This window comes from Pelodiscus sinensis, chromosome 9 (genome assembly GCF_049634645.1).
Source record: "Pelodiscus sinensis isolate JC-2024 chromosome 9, ASM4963464v1, whole genome shotgun sequence".
Taxonomy (NCBI): Eukaryota; Metazoa; Chordata; order Testudines; family Trionychidae; genus Pelodiscus; species Pelodiscus sinensis.
The window spans coordinates 55,088,477-55,111,612 of record NC_134719.1 but is presented as its reverse complement, the minus strand read 5'-3'; the positions used below and the strand labels follow the sequence as shown (position 1 = coordinate 55,111,612).

At 40.1% G+C, this 23,136-nt stretch overlaps 1 protein-coding gene across 3 annotated transcripts in view; it reads left to right on the top strand.

Moving 5' to 3' along the window:
- The window catches only part of HMCN1 (hemicentin 1), a 360,405-nt gene that overhangs the window by 319,628 nt on the left and 17,641 nt on the right, over window positions 1-23,136 (top strand). For all 3 annotated transcript variants that reach the window (XR_012906027.1, XM_075936754.1, XM_075936755.1), the window contains exons 84-103: window positions 164-298; window positions 500-690; window positions 1,771-1,852; window positions 2,594-2,863; window positions 4,375-4,545; window positions 4,706-4,876; window positions 6,049-6,219; window positions 7,709-7,879; window positions 8,580-8,750; window positions 10,332-10,502; window positions 11,973-12,122; window positions 12,356-12,493; window positions 12,837-12,958; window positions 14,499-14,736; window positions 16,271-16,333; window positions 16,885-17,004; window positions 17,184-17,318; window positions 17,818-17,931; window positions 18,310-18,435; window positions 19,354-19,482. Coding sequence is in view for 2 of the 3 variants with exons in the window: in XM_075936754.1 (XP_075792869.1) it covers window positions 164-298; window positions 500-690; window positions 1,771-1,852; window positions 2,594-2,863; window positions 4,375-4,545; window positions 4,706-4,876; window positions 6,049-6,219; window positions 7,709-7,879; window positions 8,580-8,750; window positions 10,332-10,502; window positions 11,973-12,122; window positions 12,356-12,493; window positions 12,837-12,958; window positions 14,499-14,736; window positions 16,271-16,333; window positions 16,885-17,004; window positions 17,184-17,318; window positions 17,818-17,931; window positions 18,310-18,435; window positions 19,354-19,482 (3,039 nt within the window). In the remaining variant the exon portion in view is untranslated. The remainder of the gene's footprint in view (window positions 1-163; window positions 299-499; window positions 691-1,770; window positions 1,853-2,593; window positions 2,864-4,374; window positions 4,546-4,705; window positions 4,877-6,048; window positions 6,220-7,708; window positions 7,880-8,579; window positions 8,751-10,331; window positions 10,503-11,972; window positions 12,123-12,355; window positions 12,494-12,836; window positions 12,959-14,498; window positions 14,737-16,270; window positions 16,334-16,884; window positions 17,005-17,183; window positions 17,319-17,817; window positions 17,932-18,309; window positions 18,436-19,353; window positions 19,483-23,136) is intronic.

Sequence of the window (23,136 nt, the reverse complement as noted above, 5' to 3'; positions counted from 1 at the left end):
ATTAGTCCAATGCAGTGGCAAGTTCCTTTATAGAAGCAAGCCAGTGAGCCATCCTGCTAAGCAGCATTTTACATCTAAACCTATTTCTGTAAAAGATGTATCGCTTGTTGATATTTTCCACGGCTGCTTTAGTGATTTTAAAAGATATCTGTTCTTCCCACAGCAAAACTTGACAATGCTAATGGGCACAGTGAACTAGTTATTGAAAGAGTATCTAAAGACGACTCTGGTACCTATGTGTGTACAGCAGAAAATACAGTTGGCTCTGTAAAGGCTATTGGATTTGTGTATGTCAAAGGTACGTGTAAATAACTGCAATATCAGGCACAATACGTGACAATTTCACACAGCTTCATTTTAGATATATCCACTAGCACTACAGTGGTTGATAGGAAAGGGAGTAACAAAGATTTCAGATCTTATGAAAACAAAGGACTGATTCCTGTCAGTAGATTCATTTAGAAGCTCTTGCTTTAACTTTGCTCTTTATCATTTTCAGAGCCTCCGGTCTTCCAAGGGGATTATCATTCTAGCTGGATTGAGCCCTTGGGTGGCAATGCTATATTGAACTGTGAGGTCAGAGGGGATCCACCTCCAACCATTCAATGGAGCAAAAAAGGAGTGGGCATTCAGATTAGCAACAGGATCCGACAACTCAGTAATGGTTCTCTTGCCATCTACGGCACTGTAGTGAGTAACTAGATGTTAAAATGTGTTTGTGTGCTGCATTTAACTATTGTAAATAAATACATTTATCCTAAAGAATATTGAATTTGCACTGAATTTAAATTTGCCTTTAAAAAACCTGCAGCTATACTAAATTTTAAAAAGATCTGATTTTTTTAAATGCAGTCTAAGATTTCCTGTGTGAATTACAGTGAGGTCTCCAACAAAGCAAGGGAGTTATATATGTTCTGTCTGCCCCCCATAAGCTTTCAGAGCTGCATTTTCAATAGGACTTAAAACAACCTTACCTACGTTAAAACTTGAGTATACAAAATAATGGTACCAGTTCACCCATGCAATTTATCTACTTGTGCACCTAAATCCGACTTTCGAAAATTGAAACTGATTAGCGCCCCACCTTCTAATACACACGTTCAAGCTTTGCATATTCAGGTTTAGAAACTGCATTTGAAAATGTGGTCTCTCTAAAAGGTTTTAGAAGAAGCTTCTAGATTTACAAATCTAAATAGTCAATGAAAAAATCAGATATTAGCTTAACATTAATAAAAGTAAAATGTTCAAGTTGCTATTAAAACTTTTGGTTAGTGAGTAGTAACAATGGTAGTCTATTGACCTCTTTGAATAATTAGAATTATTATTTATTTTATATACTTATACATTCAGCCCCCCTGCTATACAGGAATCTACAATAATAACAAACATATGGTTTTGACTTAGATGACTTCATGTCTACCATATAAATGTCAGAAAAAGACTAAGCCTCTCTAATAGATATAAGCAACATTGGAAAGAATTGCATGTAGCTGCTATGTAGATGCAGTTCTCGTGTTTTTCTCTCTATCCTTACCTGCTTGTAACAAACTCCCATCCTCCTTAACTTTTTAATTCAAGTCACTGTGGGTGTAGTTTAAAAGACTGGTGAGTTGTATGATAAGCTTTTCTGTTAGTTGTTAATTATTTCCCTACACTTCTTTAAGATCTGTTGCATGCAGTTCTGTACTGTAGCAAACTCACTGAAAGGAAATGCATTGTGAAAATATTAGGTTGAGAGTTTATATAATTACTTTTTTTATTGTCCTTTAGAATGAAGATGCTGGTGACTATACATGTGTAGCTACAAATGATGCTGGAGTAGTAGAGCGAAGTGTGACACTAACACTTCAGAGTAAGACTGAAATAAGATGTTTAGTGCTACAAGAGTGGGGCCAGAAGATAACTTTCAATACATGTATGCCAGTCCCTTTGTAGATTTGGGAGGAGATAGTCAAAATTCACCAATGAGAGTTGGGCACCTCATAGCTTTTTCTGGTTTTGGCATATTCTAGAGAACAGAATTAGGCTTACATTTATACAGATTATTTATACAAATAATAATTAATAATAATATGTTTATACAAAATTATTTATATAAATAATGATGGAATATTAGAATACTTTTAACTGACAGAATTTTCAAACATCTGTTCTCTATTTATAACTTACAGCAGAATCAGGTCTTTTTGCTCTGTTTTAGTTTCTTCGTGTATAGAGTGGGATTAATGTCTACCACATCGAGATATAGTGAGCATTAATGGAAAAGTGTTTGGGCACTATTGATTATACTAGGTGTTTTTGGAATCGAGCATCCATCCTGCGTGGGGCCTGTGTGTGCTATCACAATGCAAACCACCCTACTCCTGTTATCTTATTATACTCTGGGTCATGTTTCATTTCTACCATTGACCTCAGACAGTATTTCTCCAGGATCTCTGAAGATGTATAATAGTAGTTAATGCCAAAATTAATAAAATAGAATTTCTTTTTCCTCAGACCAAATTTCTCTGTGCAATGAAAAAAATGTCATCTGGTCTTGTAGCTCTTTATTGCAGAATGCTGTGATGCTAACACAACCTCTCGTCTCTCTCAGGCCCTCCAGTTATTACAGTTGAACCAGTAGAGACAGTGGTTAATGCTGGTACCACAGCAATCCTGAATTGCCAAGCAAATGGAGAACCTACTCCAACAATTGAGTGGTCCCGCCAAGGCCATCCACTCCTCAACAATAACAGAGTGACTCTCTTGTCCAATGGCTCTCTGCGTATTGTCGCAGCACAGAAAGAAGATACCTCTGAATATGAATGTGTGGCAAGAAATCTGATGGGATCAATCCTTGTCAGGGTGCCAGTCACTGTCCAAGGTAGGTACACCACAGTGCTGTCCAGTGATCACCAAATTGCTAAGTTCCAGTTTTCAGGTTTTATATTCCTTACAGTTACACCAGTGTTTCTCAGAGTGGGCTGCAGGCCCTCTTTGGTAAAGCCGCTCTTTGGTAAAGCTGTTCTCTAAAGGCTCTATAGCCACGGAACCTAGCAGCTACCCTTGGCTCCAGTTCGCTGTTTCCAGCCCAGGGGAGCTGCGGAAATCAGGAATGCTGATTTACATGATAAGTCTATTGGGACTTGTCAGTGTATCTCTTCTTGTACTTTTGTTCCACTTTCTCATCTGTCATCCTCCTCAGCATGTTCCAAGGCAGGCACCTGAGAAAGGACTATGGAAAGGCACATCTGCTCTGCCCCATAGTTTGGACTCTAGGGCTACATCTATACTGCTCTCTCTTGCACAAGAAAATATGCAAATGAGGTGAAGTGATGAATATCACCGCGCTTCATTTGCATACTTAATGAGCTGCCATTTTTGCGCAAGGGCTTTTGCACAAAAGGAGCCATCTACTGAAAAAAAAGTGGCAGAATGGCTCTTGCGCAAGAGGGAGTTTTTCCGCAAAATCACCTTGCACAAAATGGCGGTTCATTAAATATGCAAATGAGGCACGGTGATATTCACCGCTTCGCCTCATTTGCATATTTTCTTGCACAAGAAAGCACAGTATAGACGTAGCAAAGCAGTGTGGATAAAAGTGCTGGGCTGTAACTGTTCCCTGTGGACACTGTGAGTGTGAATGGAAAGGTTCTTACTTTACATTAATGTAAGACTATTTGAAGAGTTAAAACAAACTTTTTAGTCCCCCTACCCCAGCATCTGCACAGAGGGAGTTACACCTCAGTGCACAATACTCATCAGACCCCCATAGTGTGAACTGCAGGGCACTGGGAGATATGCCCAAAGACTCTGTTAGAGATAATCCTGAACTGAAATGATGAAGTTTTACAATTTGGGAGACTGTGTAACCAATGCCAGACTATCAGAACTGTTTACTCAGCCTAAGCATGAAGAATTCTTCCCTAATGGTAATGCGAAGCTATATGGATATCTGAGGGTGGCCTCTGAATTTATGCAGGGTTATTTTGACCCTTTTTCTTGAAATGAAGAAATGTAGCGTATCTTTTAACTAGGAATGTGAACGGTTAACCGGTTAACTGGCAAGCATCACCCACTTTGGGCAGGGAACTGCTCCAGCCCCACACACAGGGGCTGCTCCTGGTGTCCAGAGCAGCCCCTGTCTTTGGCAGCCTAGGCGTGTCGCAGGAAGGGGTTGCTCCGGGTGTCTAGGGCAGCCCCTGCCTGCAATGGGGGACCACTTTAGCCCAGCTAGTCTGAGTCATCCCCCCCTTAATTGGTTAACTGGTTAAACTTCGTGTTTATCCAGTTAACCAATTAAACGGGATTTTACAGCTAAGGAAATATATTCCTGAGTCTGGTTGTATAATCTATATACATTATCAAAGCTCAAATGTAATTTTTCCATTGCAGTGCATGGAGGCTATTCAGAATGGCTTGAATGGCAACCATGTAGTGTAACTTGTGGTCAAGGTGTTCAGAAGAGGATCCGTCAATGTAACAACCCTCTCCCTGCAAATGGTGGGAGGCACTGTCCCGGTCGTAATACAGACATACGCAGCTGCCAGAACAAACCATGTCCAGGTAGATTTCTTTTATGAACTCATACAATGTATGTTCCATAGATCTTCATGACACACCCTTTGATTGTTTCGGCTGTCTGGAATTCTATATGACTTGTGAGGGAGGGGATTCTTAAAATTAAAGTATTTGGTAAAACTATACTTTTTTTGATGTTATGTAGTGGATGGCAACTGGTCAGAGTGGGGGTCTTGGGAAGAGTGTTCTAGAACCTGTGGCCAAGGAAACAAGACCAGAACCAGAACTTGCAGTAACCCAACAGCTCAACATGGCGGACAACCATGTGATGGCAATGCTGTGGAATCAATCATGTGTAACATCAGGCTGTGTCCAGGTGAGAAGAGAGGGTTTATTGTAAGTTGCAGATAATGGTTTTAAAAATGTTCAGTGTGGTTCTTTTTCCTCTCTAAAGCCCGCATACTTGCCTCTTTCGCTTTGAAATGATTTATGGGAGAGGGGAAAAAAGGAAAAAATGACATTATAATTCTCTATTTAATAATTGCCCACATTAATTGAAAGATTTTCAATTTACTATAATCAATGGACAAAGTTTTCTTTTTTCAAATATGGAGGAGGGATGGATTAATATGAATGTGAAAAATATTTTCTTAGAGTTTTTTTATATTGATTTTTAACATTCCTTCAAGTGTTGACAATCTGAACACATCCGCTCTGTATGCTAGTGCTGTACAACTGACCCCTGTAGTCCCATTGTACACAGGAAAGTTAAAGTGGAGAATAGATAGCTAATCAGCATAAAAAGTGCCAGGTAGTATACGTATTATAACATTCTTTTGGACTTAATAATTTAAAGTATTATCAATGTCAATATTTTCTTTGGCAATGTCCTTTTAATATTTTTTATGATAGTCTCCGTTTAATACTTTTGAATTGATAGATCCTTTCATTATTGACATTTTCCCTACTATTCTTTCCCTCCCTGTCTTTTCTGTAACTGTGATGCTGCATTTTCATCCCGAGAATTTTCTGTAGCACCCTACAAAAACTAGTTCTAACTGTTGATCCTTGCTCTGTAGCCAGTGTGGCTGCTGTCTGAGCTAAATAGCCAGCAAACCCCCTTTCCACTGAGATTGTGAACCACTACAACACGGTCAGATTCAGGGATTTATGAAAGGAAACCAGCAGGTCTCATCTCATGCCTGCTTCACTCACCTGGCAGAATCACTGGCAGAATCACTGTTGTTCCAAATTTGTGGTGAGGTGAAGTAATGTTTTAAGGAAACAAAAAGGAATATATTAATATTTCTGGAAACTGCTGGTCATTTGGAGCTGTTGTTCAGTAAACAGGTTTTTCAATGTCTTATTCAGAGCTTTTAATTCCTGGACAGTGTGTAATGGAGAAAATGGAATAGTAATAATGTGACTGAATTTTTCTCGGAGACATAGCTTTCTTTTGATTTGGGCCAGAGAGCTGAGTGAATCAGAACTTCAAGTTAAAGCTGTTCTGTAGTTTAAAGGCCATTTTTGTTTGTGCTCTCTTGACAGTGGGAGGTGCCTGGGGCTCTTGGCTTCCTTGGGGCCCTTGCAGTGAAACTTGTGGGAAAGGTACTCAGACCAGACTGAGGCTGTGCAATAGCCCTCCTCCAGCATTTGAGGGGTCAGACTGTGAGGGGCCTGATACACAGATGCAGATCTGCAACAAGAGACATTGTCCAGGTAAGAAGCAGAAGATGCAAACTAAAAATGAAGAACTAGCTTATTTGTTTCCTCCCCAAATTCTGCCTGTTTTTTTTTTTACCTAGAGCTAATAGGACTGTGTCATATGTGATGGCAAATACTGCAATCCCTGATGAAATCAGAATTTAGATCTGTCCTCCTACTCAGCATTCACTATGAAAAGTGTTAACAATCATAACATCTGGAATTGGCCCTTCTTTCCCCATACTGCACTGTTTCCACTCCTGCTGCCTGCCCCCTGTGTAAAAGTAGCATATAAATCCTTGGCAGCTACATCATTATCCTTGTTAGCATATAATTTCTGCAGAGCTTCTCACTGGAACTCAGTAACCCTTCTTATTCCTGGATCTTCCAAATCTACATGTGAACAGGAAAGGTTAAATTTTCAAAACATCCCTTAATGTTAATACAAGGTGACTGGGTGAAATTGAATGGCCTGGCCTGTGCTACACAGAAAGTCAGATGAGATGATCTAGTGGTCCCATCTAAGGGATATAATATCCCAGTTAAAAAGTAAACTGGTTAAACATAATGGTTAACTGGTTAACCGTGATCCCAGAGTAGGCCAAGCCAAGTGCTCTGCAGGTGTGGGGAGCAGCTTGGAGCAGCCCCTGCTGGTTAACCAGTTACACTGGTAAGGGATGTGCTTACCAGGCAACCCTTTTATGTCTCTAATCCCTTCTGGCCTTAAATGCTATGAATCTCGGAAGCACACAGCACCATGTCCTATGCTAAATCCCTGTTGTACCCTCTTAGGGTATGTCTAGACCACATGCCTCTGCCAACAGAGGCATGTAGATTAAACTACCCAACATAGTCAGTGAAGCAGGAATTTAAATATCCCCTGCTTCATTAAAATAAAAATGGCCACCGCTCCCTTATGCCTCGTGAAACGAGGTTTGCAGGAGCAGTCGACAAAGGTGTTCCCTGTCAATCAGCTGAGCCAGCATAGTGCGGTGGCCATTTTTATTTTAATGAAGCGGGGGATATTTAAATCCCCGCTTCATTGACTATGTTGGGTAGTCTAATTTACATGCCTCTGTCGGGTAATTTACACGTCTCCTTAGTGACCTTTAGTACAGCTTAGGAGACCTGAAGCTGTACTAATGGAGTAGCTGAAGATTTTTGGGGAAACTCAGCACCACCACTGATTGACTGCTACTGACCATCTTGGAGATTTCAGTGACTACATCATATCCTATCTGTTTGACCTACTTACAGGCACACAAGAACTTGGGGGACACACTGCAGATGGATAGTCCCTACAACTGTCACGCTAACAGATGGATTTTAATTTCAGTAAAAAAGTCAGATCTGTTCCGGGTTGCATTCCTTGCAGGGCTCGTGTAGCTCCAGGATTGTGACTCAGCACAACACTTGGTGCAGTATTTTGCTGACACAACAATGCTAGATTTGGTTACGTATAAAGTAAGAGTTTGATTGTACAATGTTATTAATTTTTAACCAGTGGATGGGAAGTGGGCCACCTGGGCCAGTTGGAGTGCCTGTACCGTATCCTGTGGAGGAGGCTCCAGGCAGCGGACAAGGGACTGCTCAGACCCAGCCCCACAATTTGGGGGGCACAAATGTGAAGGAAGTGACTTACAAATGGACTTTTGCAACAGTGACCGTTGCCCCAGTAAGTGCTGGGGATGGCCCTGGGTTACATGCCTCCCCCCACGTGTGGTTCTCAAAGTGGTAATAGGGGGAAAAGGAAAGAGCCTTCCTGCTCAGCTTGTGCCCTTACACAGGGCACTGACCCAATCCTGCTCCTTGCACTCTTGCACGCAGTGAAAAATGGGATTTGAACAGCAGCAGCTGCACTAGAGTACCCAAGGGAGAAGAGGATGTCCATACCTGGGAAGCCGTGTTGCATAGGCTGGGAGTTAGGGAATAAAAACACATGGAAAAACCACATAGTAGTGGTAATTGATGTGCGATCTCTTGCAGCAACATCAGAAGCAGTGTGCTCTCATGAGCCTCAGGCTGCATCTTTAAGTCAAAATCCTGCTATTTTACACCTGCAGTCAGTGTAATCTCCTTTTACAGACTCTCTCTCTATTAGATATTTTACTTATATGCTGCATGCTTTCCTAAAGTAGTATAGCACTGAACTACAGGGCTCAAGGGAGCCTTAATATATACTGTGGAATAAACCATCAGTGGAAAAAAAGACTTAATCGGATGCTTAACTGTCCAGTTTTTTAGCTAAAAGTGGTAAACTTGGAATGTGTGAACAATTTCTCTTCAGAATAGATATTTCCTGGTTTAACTGCTCATTGATTCCATCTCTATATCACTAAGTGGAGTGTATGTAAAGTTTTGTTTTTAATTTCTAGTTCATGGCAACTGGGGTCCATGGAGTGATTGGGGAACTTGCAGCCGAACATGCAGTGGAGGCCAGATGAGGAGATATCGGACCTGTGACAACCCTCACCCTCTCAATGGTGGAAGAGCATGTGCGGGGGCTGACACGCAGATACAAAGATGTAACACTGACTTATGCCCTGGTGAGCTTCTACGGTAACAGAAGGCACTAAATAAGCCTCCTTTTAAGTACTTGAGCCCTGGTCTACACTAGGAAATTATTTTGAAATAATAAGCAAAACATCCACACTACCACGCCTGTTATTTCGAAATCTGTACTCCCACTTTCCTTGAGGAATAATGCTTACCTCAAAATAGTTATTTCGAAGTAGCGGTAGTGTGGACGCTCCGCTGCTGCTATTTCGAAATAACTACTCCCCAGTAATTCGAAACTAATTACTCCCCAGTACTCCCTGGTAAGTCGAGGTAACATGTCCACATTAATGGAACTGGCCTTGGGCTAATTTCGAGGCTCCCCCATAGCGGGGACACGCTATTTTGATTTTGTTATTTCAGGAGTTATTTCAAATTTAGTTACTTTGAAATAATTTCCTAGTGTAGGCCTGCCCTTAGAGACCAACGTGCAGATTCTATGCAGACAAAGTAAAAAGTCCTCTAATTGTGTTCAGTTTCATACAAAGACCAAATCAGTCTCACTGGGGTCTTCTTAAAAAAATAAAGTGCCTGTCACACTAAAATAATTCCCCCTTTTAGGGGTTATATTTTATATAAACAAAGGGAACTAATGATCAAAAGGAAAAATAACCCATGAAAATGAAGCTCTTCATATCCGCAACCATTCATAATTCTCACACTAGTGGCATTTTATAGAGGATACCAGTGACCTTTAATAATGTATTCCAGGAGCAAAGTCAGTACATCTAATAAAACCTAAACCAAATCTGGTTGCTTTCTTCAAGCCCTGGTCAAATATTTGGAGTCTTTAGTGAGACTGCCAGCAAGGATGACGATAGATTTTTAATATGGACAGCTGCTCACTAAGCAATTTCTATCGAAGGCAACCAAACAGCAGTCAGGTGACAACAGCATTCCGTTACTATCTACGTCAGTTTTGAAGGGGACTAGTCTGATTTTCACCTTTGCTCGTTAATAGCCTGCTATTGTTACAGAGCTACATCCATCAATCCTGTGGCCAGCCTGCAGGCTGGGAACAGTCTGTTCCTCCAGCATTCTCTTGGTGTGGGTTGGGAGAGTTCAGGCAGCCCATTCCTCTAATGCAAACTGCCTACAATGTGGCATAAGGAGTGTCCCAAATCCAGCCTGTGCCCACCCTTTGTACAGCAGAGTCATAGTGTGTTCCATTGGCAGGTAGCACAGAGGTGGCAGCAGGAACGGTCCCATATTGTACAAATAATTTCCTTGGCTAACGACCAGGGGGTACATAATCAGAATGCATGGGGACTTAAGTCACATATCTCCCTGCTAAATCTTCATCCATTGCATTGGAAACATTCCCTGAAAGGTCCTCCTTCTTTTGAGTAACTCTATACATGGGCATGGGTATTGCACTTTTTGGGGTAGCACCCTTTCCACAAACTATGTTCAAAAATGGTACGCCATCATTGTAGTTGTTTGATTAGTTTTAAAGATGTCAGTGTTATCAATGTGGAATTAAATTGAAAGTGGAAGTCACTGTTCTGTATATAATCTGAAACACCTGCTACAAAAAGCCACTTGCTTTAATGGTCCATTCTTGTTTATAGTGGATGGAAACTGGGGAGCATGGCAGGCTTGGAGCAGATGCTCTGCTTCTTGCAGAGGAGGGGAGCAGACCCGCACGCGTCTGTGCACTAATCCAGCTCCCTCCAACGGTGGACGACCTTGTCCAGGAGACTCTCTACAGCTTTCCAGGTGTAACGTACAAGCCTGTCCAGGTATGTTATCACAGGGACTGGACACCAAAAGCAAATGAACAAAAGAAAAATCCTAGTTTAATATTTATAATTTTATCAATAATGAGTAAACCTGTCCATTCAATATATCCTTTCTCCAGACACGTCATATAGAACATTCACATAGACTCAGATAACCATTCACTGGAGGTCAGCAGAATGCTGCCCTTATAATGTTGAAGCATTTGACAATATTTAAGGATTTCCAGAGGCACCTTTGACCAATTAAACTAAAAACCCAGAAGCTATGTCTATACTGCCCCCGTTTTGTGCAAAAAACATGCGAATGAGGCGAAGTGTGGAATATCACCGCGCCTCATTTACATAATTAATGAAGCTCCGTTTTTGCACAAAAAACCCCTCTTGCACAAGAGCTGTTCTGCATTTTTTTCAGGAAGCATGGCTCTTGCCCAAAAGCCTCTTGCACAAAAACGGAGCCTAATTAATTATGCAAATAAGGTATGGCGATAGTCCATGCTTTGCCTCATTTGCATATTTTGTGTGCAAAATGGGAGCAGTGTAGACATAGCCACAGTGTTTAAAAGGATGCTGCTCTGTGATTATTTTGTTGAAAAACATCCCCATGCCATAAGACATCTAACATGAAAACTGAATAAAGAACAGTCAGGCACAACAAGCTGTAAAATAGAAAATTATTCACATGGACTATCAAGTAGTAAATACATTTGCAGAATGCCGGCTAGTTTTCAAATAGCTCATAAACAGCAAATGGAGCTATACTTGCAATGGTTAATTCAACTGGCTCATATCTCTAGTTTAAAAAATAGTGCACAGCAGTGAAAAGATTTGGAATCATTGTTACAGATGTATGATATCATGAGTAAATCTGAAAGTGATATGGGAAAATCACTTATGCATCCTCAAAAACAGGGGTGCTAAGTTAGTGTTAAGTTCTATTTAATAATATTAATAATTTGTTTTTAATTAGAAACATTTCTCTTTGCCAGTACATTCTGTTTTGACAGGTGTTGTTCTCTAAAACAGAGTGGGAACACACAGAAGTCTTGCTTGCCACCTGGTATGACTAATTTACTCCAGTGTCCTGGCTAAATAATTATATTCCGCCTGCCTGAATTCCCCAGTAGTTTCAGTTGGATAAGCTATATTTTCTTACATGCCATAACCTGTTGTGTACCACCAGATTGCACTGTTCAACAATTGCTTTTCCCCCAGGAAAAGCTGCATTTCAGTGGGCCATAAAGTAATCGTGTGTCATAACTTATACATCAGCTTACATTTATAAAGAGTTCTGGTATCCTTATGGATATGGGGTGCTACAATTATTAATATATTTGAATAAATATTGCATAAAATAGAAGCACATAGAGAACTTTATATTCTCTCAGAGCACTCAGTACTACTCTTAAATATTTGTCTTAAAAAAAAAAAAGAGTTTTCATAGTTAGGGTGTTTTTCCACTTCCCCCAATAGGTGGGCCTCCACATGCCAGAGGAAGTGTTATTGGAAATATTAATGATGTTGAATTTGGAATTGCTTTCCTGAATTCTACAGTAACAGATAGCCCTGACTCTGACACTAGAATAATACAAGCAAAGATCACAAATGTCCCTCGGAGTCTCGGTAAGTCAGTGTGTTTCAAAAGATGGCATTTAGGAATATTTCTTTGGTTTGTCAATTTTCCATTCACTAAGCCACCAATCCAAGATTTTAAGGAATTGGCCTCAACTTCTTCATGAGCAGAAGGGAGTTGGCAGTCTTCAAACTTTTCTTCCACTATATTTACACTCTCTTTATACTGAGAGACAAGAGGAGCTCACTACTGGCATTTTTAGGAGTATGTTATATCTCTTTAGGTACAGCAATGAGGAAGCTAGTTTCCATTCTGAATCCTGTTTATTGGGCAACTGCAAAGGAAATTGGAGAAGCGGTGAATGGATTTACTCTCACCAATGCAATCTTCAAGAGAGAGACTCAAGTGGAGTTTGCAACTGGTTAGTTAACAATGGGACATAATTTCTATTTGTACGTGACAAGCATAATACAGGGGGGTTGAATCACTTCATAAATGTGATTTACCATAGTTATGTTTTTAGGGTTGTACTCACAGCAGCATGTTCTGGATAATTAGTTGGACATGAGGGCTTCAAGCTTTGCTTTTCCTAGTTTAAATCTAAGGATTAATATAGGGAAAAGTAGTATTTATACATATGAATATTACATTAGCTTAAATTAGCATACTTCCACTTGGGCCTAATTCGGATACTTTGCAGTTAACATAAATCCCGTGTCATAAATCATGATAGGTTACAAATAGTTGTGTGTTAAAATTCACAGGAGAGATTTTGCGAATGACGCATATTGCCCGGGGTTTGGATTCCGATGGCGCTTTGTTGCTGGATGTTGTAGTGAGTGGCTATGTTCTGCAGCTGCAGTCCTCAGCTGATATTAACGTGAAGGTAAAATTGGTAACCAAAATGACATCACTGAACTCTTGTTTGGGTTTTATATTTTTCTCGTCTGACTTAATTTTAATACCGCCACTGTGGTAAGTATTCTGACATTTTTATGATTGGCTTGGGCATGAAAACGGCAGTTTTTGATCATGATTAGATCACCCCTGGCCTCACCTCATCTTGGAGGTTTTACCACTGTCAGCTAGATAGCCAGCTCCGATGGTCTCCCACAAAAGGCTGATGGGCCACTCTAGATTCTAAACACGTATTATTCACTGCTTGTTAGCCACAAAAGGTGACGGGCTGGCACCTAGGCGTTCATTACATTCATAATGTCCTCTGAGGTCTCTGTCTCAAGTCATCTGCCAGTATGAAGCCTGGTGCTCTGGTTGCAAAAAACTTGCTGTGTCAGATGGCATAAAATCTTGATTTAATCTTTTGTGTAATGTGGCTGTGGCAGAGGTAAAGGAAGATGATTTTCTGTGCCGCAGTATTAAAGTCTTGTTCTAGGCAATTCTCCATAATGGTGAGCAGTCTTAATTCCTCTGACTTGCCTCACTTCTCTTCAGAATCAGCTTTTTCTAAGTGTGAGGACTTACCCATACATTTTTCCCAAAATGGTCAGATACAAACTGGTTTGTCTGACAGCCTTCAGAGCAGGTGTCTATTATTTCATTGTGTTGAGAAAGCTCTGATCTACTGAGTCCCTCTCCCCACGGGCTCCACAAGTTAAACTGTTTGTGGCTAGTGGCAGTGAATTCCACATCTCTGGAACCCCTTCATTCCACTAAAGTCACTATTTGTCCCTTAAAGCCTTAGTTTTTTTGTCAAGACGTAAGATTTTTTGTTTGGTTAAATAGTAGGGATTAGGGGTTTAAATAGAGGACCATGGATTTTATAAATGTAATGTTTACCTGTTTTTGTTGATGGATAACCAATCTAAATATATAAATAATGAGTATAGTAACTACAGATGTTTAGATTTTCTTTAACAATTTGGTACATTGCAGTGTGCCGCTTCCCACATATTTATAAAAGTTTCCTTAGTGTGGTGTAATACTTTTGCAGAAAATTGTTTTATTAGCTTATAATTTCCAGTAAATGTCTTTGATTATTAGATAATAAATACTGTGCGATTGCTAGTAGCACTTCAGCCGTAAGAGATCCTGTTATCAAATCAATCCGAACCTCTTATGGGTCTCAGGAGGGAGGGGCATGGGGAAGGGAACAGGAGTTGGACATGTGGTAATACAGCCACTATCATTCAACTCAGGAGCCAACAGTTGCTACTAGACTGTGGTATCTCAGTTATTACAGGTATTTCCTTTGGTAATAATAGGAAAATAAGGTGGGCATCATTAAAATTCAACAGTTATAGTAAAGGATAGACATGTGCTACTTGCAGTACAATTTGTTTAGCTTTTAAAAAAGGACTTTACCTAGATGCTATTTACAAATAAAAAAACTTCTTTTGCAGTATTCTAGCTGAGCTGGAGAGTCCAGTTGCTGGTGCCTAGATCTTGATTTGTGATATGTATTTCAGGATTACACAGAAGACTATATTCAGACTGGCCCTGGTCAATTGTATGCCTACTCTACACGGCTCTTCACCATTGATGGAGTTAGCGTACCATATACATGGAATCACACCATTACCTATGATCACACTCGAGGAAGAATGCCATTCCTGCTGGAAACTCTTCAGGCTTCCTCAATTGCAACAGAGTACAACCCAGTAGAAGAAACACTTGCTTTTAGAATCCATGCTTCCATAGCAAAAGGTATCGTTTGATTCTTTATTAATAAAAAATTTAAAATATATCCAGTTGAGAGTAAGGCTCACTTCAACATACAATGACGACTATTGGGAGAACAGAATTTCCTTGACATTTGATTGGGATCTTGGAAAAGGAGACCTTGGGATTTTAAGATTATTTTGGTGCAGATATAGATACCACGTCATGTTTCAATTTATTACATAGCTAAATTATATGCAGTGGCTAGAAACATGTACAGTGACAATGGCTAGAAACAAGCTTAGTAAAGTTGGAGAACAGTAACTCATTTGTACTCCTGGTGGATCATGACAGACTCACTTTCAACCTGTATGACTCCAGTATTGACTGTAGCCCACTTGGCATTTCAGGCCACCACCTGTAAGAGGCGGAGGAAACATTTTCTAGCAAGTTGTTGTTTTTTAATTGCAGTTACTGAAAAGCTTCTCAGAGGTTTAGAATATTAGTAATCCTGGTGAAGATGGATTAACATAGGCAGACTGCAAGCAGTGCAGTAAAAGATACATGATAAATGCTAGTCATATTAAAAGAAGAAACCTCTCTATATATATCTGTGTATGTACAATACAATACAATATATAGGGTGATTGGGAGAGAGAAAGTGGGCCCTTTGCCTTGCACACAGTTTCAAATCATTTTCATGAGTGCAGAGTGAGTGTAAAATACTTCCATCCTGAACAGATAGCATGGTACACCTCCTTGCGCAAGCACAAATCACTACTACACAAAGAGTAGGACATTGATGAATGGGGCTCAGAAAGAGACTGTGAAACAATGGGTCACTGCTATGTTATCCTAAAGGTTCACCTGAAAGACTAAAAACCTGCATTTAAAAAAAATAAGGAAACAAAAACTAATTTTAGCAACTGTGCTGCAATTCAAAGGGTTAAATTCACTACTAGAACAAAACTGAATGGCTTCTGTATTAACAAAAATAGTTTCATGCAAGGAAGACCTCTTGAGATACTAGCAAAGGGTATGTCTACACTACCACCCTAGTTCGAACGGAAATTCAAATGGCCAGTGTAGTTCCACGAGGAGTAACGGTAGTTCGAATTAGCCTAATTCGAACTACCTACTCCGTGCCGCGTGTAGCCGCGGGCACGGAGTCCGAACTACTGGGGATTTAAAAATGGCGGCGCCTGGCAAGATGCAAATGAAACCCAGGATATTTAAATCCCGGGCTTCATTTGCAACTTCGATTGACTACATTAACCACCCTAGTTTGAACTAGAGTGGTAGTGTAGACATACCCTTAGGTACCTCCTGCCATCACACTGAAAAATATTTATTTGACTTTATTCTTTGCTTTAAATAATACACAAAGTACAGGTTTCTGGGGAAAGACACCCAAGTTTTGGATTATAGAAGTTTCTATTTAGTTTCTAAATGTATATTTTGCTACAGATTAAAATTAGTTGGTTCAGCCAAAAGTTAGACTGCAATATTTTAATTTTCTCCAGGCCATCAAATGTCATATTTTTTCATCTACTGGTAATTGGCTTCCTTTGCCTTATAGGTGACCATAGTAATCAGTGTCCTACTGGGTTTGGTCTGACCTCTACTGGGCCCTACTGTTCAGGTAAGCAAATGAAAGCAAAAACATGATTTGATTTAGTATAGTATTATGGAGTGCAATAGCTTCAGAGTACAAATCAGTTTTAAAATTGAATTGCTCAGTCCTATAGCCAAATTCGAGCAAAACCCAAACTGGACTACAAGATCAGACTTTGTAAGTGAAATTGTATCTTAAAAACAGAGCCATAAATTGAACAAAGATATCTACTATATACACATACTTTTCACCCCTTCACATTCAGTGAAGACATCAAACTCCAAAGAAGTACAGAGAGACCTTTAAGAAGCATTTGATTTCAACTGAAACTTTTTAAGGATGTTGTTGTCTGCTGCACAGATCAATTCAAACCTTGTTAGTTATCTCGACTGGCTTCCGTAAACAGAGTGGGCTTGATTCTCTGCTGCAGTTTACTCCAGTACAGCATTACTGAATTTAATGGAGAAAACATGTAGCCTTTGTGAAACCCTGGAAAGGCCAGTCTTGACCTATTCTATCACTGAGACACACATGCAATCCCATAGGTTCTTGTAAAATTATTTCCTTTTATTTTTTAGATGAAGATGAATGTGCAGTGCGAAATCCTTGTTCTCATGCATGTCATAATGCTATGGGAACCTATTACTGCTCCTGCCCCAAAGGCCTCACTATAGCGGCAGATGGAAGAACATGTCAGGGTAAGCCAGACCTCAAATGACATGCACCAACTGGACATGAGACTTTTTGTCACTAGCATAAGAATATACATTTACTGCTGACATTCATACATTATTCCACAATGGTTTATTATAATTTCCTACGGTGTAAAATGTTTTTGTTTACTGAATAAATGTTTGTTGTTTGCATTTTATTGTAGATATTGATGAATGTGCTCTAGGTGGACATACCTGCCATGCTGCTCAGGAATGTGAGAATATCATTGGTGCCTATCGTTGTGTGGTTAGGTGTGGAATTGGCTTTCGGAGAACATCTGACGGATTGAGCTGTCAAGGTGTGGAGACCTCTAACCTTAGTTCTAATGAACTGACACTATTGTCGTTTAGGCCATCTTTGTAAGTAACTTTTCCCACAATGTCTTGGCTATCTGGGAATAAGCTTCCAACTAATTCCTGATATCCCCCTAGTCAGGGGTGTTCTTAGATCATTCTGGTAAGTGACACTTCATCAGTGAAATTTTGCTGCTGACATCTTCTTAAAGGAAAAGTCCTACCCTATAGACCACAGTGACATTCTTGTTGCTGAGTCCAATGTGTATTTTCTTTTGTTATGGAGTAAGATAAGCATACTTTCCTGTACTGATAGCAGAAATGTTTACTCCCATGTCACTGTAGTTCTTTCTCATGTAACATAATCACCTGCCTGACTGTTCCTGGAGGGCAATATGTGAAAAGCAGAAGGATAAGAACTTAGATCAGAGCAGAGCCTGCAATGTGAAATAATCCAAAGCATCTTACAGATCTTAACATTTAAGTCTTTGTATCATTCAACAGATGTTAATGAATGCCAAGAGTCCAACTCCTGTCACCAACGCTGCTTCAATACCATAGGAAGTTTCCACTGTGGCTGTGACCCTGGATATCAGCTAAAAGGCAGAAAATGCATGGGTAAGAAATGAACTAAAGAGTCAGGGAAATGAATTTCAGTGTAACGTTTCAAAATGATTCAGATGAAATTCCCTATAGAGACTGTATGGTAAATCAAAAAACAATAAATCTCCTGCTATGTTGGATCCCTTCTAAATCATGGGAAGCAAATTTTAACATTTTTTGAATGTTCTTGCAAAACACAAGTAAACTCAGTGAAAAAGGATTAATGGACAGATTGCAGAGGAAGCGGTCAAATATGCTTGATATCCATCCATTCTGTATACACACTTTTTCAAAGGTACTTAACTAGTATAATTAAACTGGGATTGTCTTGGTCCTTGGGAAGAGAGCATAAGAAGATCAGTTAGCAATTTAAATTCTTTTTTTAAAATTAAGATGTAAATGAATGCCGGCAGAATGTATGCAGGCCAGACCAGCTCTGCAAGAACACACGCGGTGGTTATAAGTGCATTGACCTGTGTCCAAAGGGAATGACCAAAACGGAAAACGGAACATGCATTGGTGAGTACATTGGTTTATTTACCAATGAATAATCGGAAAACAAAGAGCGTTACTAATATTTCCAAGATCCTCTCTAGAGACCTAAATATGTGGCCTGCATTTCAAAGGTGCTGTGCACCCAAAAGCACTGACTTCCTTGGCTTCAGGGCATGCATACACACTTTGTGACGTCTTGGTGAGGATTCATGATAATTAGTGAGAGACATGTTACAAGTGGCAAGGGTTTCTGTCACCCACAGGCTTCCATTGACTCCCCTTCCTACCTCTTCCCACTGGACAAATGTTTGTTTATTGCTCTAGTCTTTCATTGTTTTTTGTCAAAAAAAAGGGGGGGGGGAGGGTTGGGCCCCTGAATTTCCCTTCCCTTCCTCCTTCACTCTCATGTTGAGCATTGGAGGCTGTACTCTCATGCCTCGTTTAGATTCATAGGTGAACATCCTGTATGTACCTGTTCTTCCTGAATATATTTGTAAGAGTTTTATAAGGAGATTACAAGTGCTATTTTTTTTATCAGGGTGCCTTGAACCATAACCAGTGCAAGTGGCTTTGTCAAACCTCCAATTGAAAGACCTCAGTTTTTTGGATTTGGTTAGATCAAAAGCCTTGTAATAATCATCTGGACATTGATACAAAGTTTTGAATCTGATCGATGCAACTCAGCTGCAAGATTGCTTTTGTCTGTCTCCAGTCTTGGTATATTCCAGATCCACCATCATTTGTCACACAGCTGTTGCAGACAGATATCCAGTCTTATTGTCACAGATGAGAAATATAGTATATCTACCATGATCAAATATTTTGTGATATACAGGGCCAGGCTCCTCCCGGGTGTAACATAATTTTCTATATTTAGAAAAAGAAAACCAGAGCTTATGAAGAATATGACTGATACTACAAATTAACTCTCTTCCTTTTTAGATATTGACGAATGCAGAGATGGTACCCACCAGTGCAGGTACAACCAGATTTGTGAGAATACCAGAGGGAGCTACCATTGTGTTTGTCCAAGAGGGTATCGATCCCAGGGAGTTGGAAGAGCCTGTCTGGGTATGTCGACCGGAAACCAGCCTATGTGAATGCCACTCCATTTTCTCAGTGACTGCTTTTGGCTGCTCTTTGTGTTGTGATAAATCTAGAGACATTATCCCTTCTGAAGACAGTAGCTGTCCAGTCTGTGCAGAATCCCCTATATTAAAATTCAATGTCTGTCATTAAACAGCAAACAGTTCCTAATGACAGTTGCGCTATTAAAGCATTTACTTATACCAAAGTTCAGTACTTTTTAGGAAATCCTGGCACAAGTAACTCTCAATCCATTTGCTTTAGTTAACCCTCGGTGTTGTTAAAGAAAGGATGTACACGCAGACTGCATGCCTGGGACGAGATTGGGTGATTTAAGCCTATGCAGAGAGTGACTTGGATTTGCCCCATGCTAGAGGAATTCCAGCAGAGATTGTGCGGCCCATCCTGGAACTCAACCTGTGAGCAGGAGAATGTATATTTAACAATCCATTGAGATGATACAGTGTGTTACCGCTGTGCACACATCTGGGTCTCCTGGTCAGCATGGAGGAAGGAAGACATTGCCCTACTACTTTCCTGCCTCTCACTCTGTCCCTAACAGGGGAGGGACATCCAAGCATTCATGGGACTACAGACACTGATTATGTATTGGGCACAAGACATACTCACCCTTGTGTGTAGAAAGTCTGGGACTGTCTAGCTTCAAATGAAAGAATTCCCATCATAATAACATTTTAATATTTTTAACAGCGATATTTAAATACAGTTTATTGGACAGCCTTAAAATGACAGTCCAAGTGTATGAAACATTTCCACTGATATCAGTTTCTGGACTTTTACAGACCTCAGAAGAGTATTAGGGTCAACTAGATTCACATTTTGGGATATTTAAAAATCCCATAGCTGGTCCAAGTGTTATCAGTGGAACTACTGTGATAATGTTGCTGCATTCCTCCTGGAACTCTAATGCAAGGGTTCTCACAACCAGTTTTTTGGTGGCCTTGGGGTGTGGCCACCAACTGTTGCTGATGACCCTTCTGACAATTTTTCTTGCAATACTTAATTAGCTTTAGGAAAAAACAAATAAACATGCCCAGATCATTGTAATTAATTTATGTACTGGGTTGTGGTTTTTTTTGCAGATTCAACAATAAAAATAATGTACAGTTGTGTCTATTTTTAATGGACTAAATAGAATTGAAACAAAAGTAAGGTGCTTTACATATACTGATTTTTTTTTAAAGATAGCTAGTTAGTAAGTTGGCTGCTGTGAAAAGTGATATTTATATATTTGTTAATGTTACTTTTCATAGCAGATTTCCTTAGCCCTGGTACGTTGGGGGCAAATTAAACCCTTAATAAGGAAGTTGGTAAGGAGGCAGAGGGTCTAGGTGATGGCAAGGGTGAGTCAAAGGATGGACCCCAAATCCTTGTTGCCAAGGGACAGAACCCCCCTGCCACATGGGCCAGAGCCTGAGTATTTCCATCCCCAGAAGGGCGTAGGGACCAGATCCATGAAAGGACACGCTGCGTTGCCCTGAAGCCCCTAGTGGCTGCATATGAAAAACCCTGCTCTAATAGGAGTTTCACTAACTATCCTATGTCATGTATTCTCCACAGTAAGGTATGATAGAAGGCTTGAAGATTAAGTGCTCAGAAGAATCAAGTTTTCTGAAATAAAAACATCCAGATTCCTTTTAATGCCAAAAGAAAAGAGTGAATTTTATGGACTAATTAGAAAATTTAGGTTTCCAAATTTAGAAGCTGATGTATTTTAGCATTTTTTTTATTCTTATCTCCATATGATATTCACATCACGTAATAGAAGGGATATTGTCTATGGAATGCTTTGGTTTGGCATATGGTCAGTGCTCATCTGCACTCTCAGCATGGCTTTCGTGTAATGCAGAAATGTGGCTTATTGCTTTTAATTTGCTGCTTTTTCATATGTGCTGTTCCTATAAAAATGTCTACCTAGTTTTGAGTGTTCATCATCTGTCTCATCTGTAATTCATTGCAAGAGGCTATAACTTATTATACCAAAAACTGTTTTGCACGTAAGAAATCTTGAAAGTTAAGTCGTAAAAAATACTAGATGTAAGGTAACTCACTGCACAGTTTCAAGATTTCTTTACCCATATGTTTTGCTTATTATATTTTTGCCTCTTGTTCACAGTTTTAAAAGTGCTGTTAGGGTCTAAATTCTCAAGTTCATGTAAATAAATGAAGCTCCAATGAATTTAGTGGAGCAATGTAGATTTATACTGCTGAGGCTCTGATCTCATTTTTAAAAACATTCTGGATTATACTGCTTTTAGCACTTTAAAATAACAAAACTGGAGGAATGTTTTAAATCAGATATCTACTCTGACATTCATGTTATTTAGTTCTCTTCTAGGGATATAATAGTTTAGTCGATTAACCAACTAACTGATAAGCAAAAGCTTATACATGAATGCTATAGACTACGCACATTTCCCCTCTCCCCGCAGCAGTAAATTTTGTATCAGACTGGCCAGTAGCCCAGCTCAATCCTGGCTCATGCCAGGTTCAGGACCTATCCCTCCTGTAGCTCCGCATTTAAAGGGTATTAGGAGCTGGGCAGTAGGCAGCCCAGCTCAGTTTCAGCTTGCGCTGGTTATGGGTGCTCAGACATCCCCTCCTTCCAGACAGGGACTGCTGCCACCCCGCACTGCTGCCCCTGTAGCAGCAGCGCAGGGCGGCAGGCAGCCTGTCTGTGCAGGGAGCTGGTTTTTAAACTGGCTCCTGTCGCAGACCAGCTCCCATCTGACACCCCACAGTGCTGCCTGTTCTACAGTAGCCCTGCCCCCAGGTACTATAGAATAGTCAAGTAACCAATAAGAATTCATGAGGTTCCTCGACTATTCAGTTAATCCATATTTAACATCCCTGTTTCATTATGTTGGGAATAATGAAATTAACTAGTTGGCTTCACTTATCTATAGTTAGAATCTTTTCTCACTGGTCCCCATGCACTAGACCAGGGGTGGGCAATAAAAAGGTGATGGTTCACCAGGTTTAGTCCCTGGTGGGCCACTGCTGCTATATTTTCCTGCCACTCCACAGATACCAGTGATTACAGCTCCCATTGGCTGCAGATTACTGCTTCTGGCCAATGAGAGCAGCGGGAAGCAGCGCAGACTGGGACACCGCTTCCCACAGCTCCCATTGGCCAGGAATGGTGGTCCCCAGCCAGTGGGAGCTGCAATCGCCCATACCTGTGGAGGTGCAGATAAATATAGTGGTGGGGGCCGGTTAGGGGCTAACCCTGGCAGATCAGCCCATAGGCTGGTATTTGTCCACCCCTGCTCTAGACACTAATACTGCAGTCTTTATATTTCCAACACTAGAAAAGAAGTGTTAAATCCCAATCTTAAGCTGCTTTCTTTGAAATTCTCTAAAAATGTAATAAACACATTTATCCTAATATGCAATTTTATAAACATTTGTGTACAATGTACCCTGAATAAAATTTCTTGATGATGTCCCTTTTAAAAGACTGGTTGCGCTACTTTCGGTCTGAGGGTTAAGAGTTGTATGTCTTCAGAAAGGGACCAAAATGGCACCTTATAACAATATTTACTGTTATTTTGAAGATTTTAATGTACATGCAGTTTCAATTTATGTAAAAGTTTATTAGTTCTTGTTTGATAAATT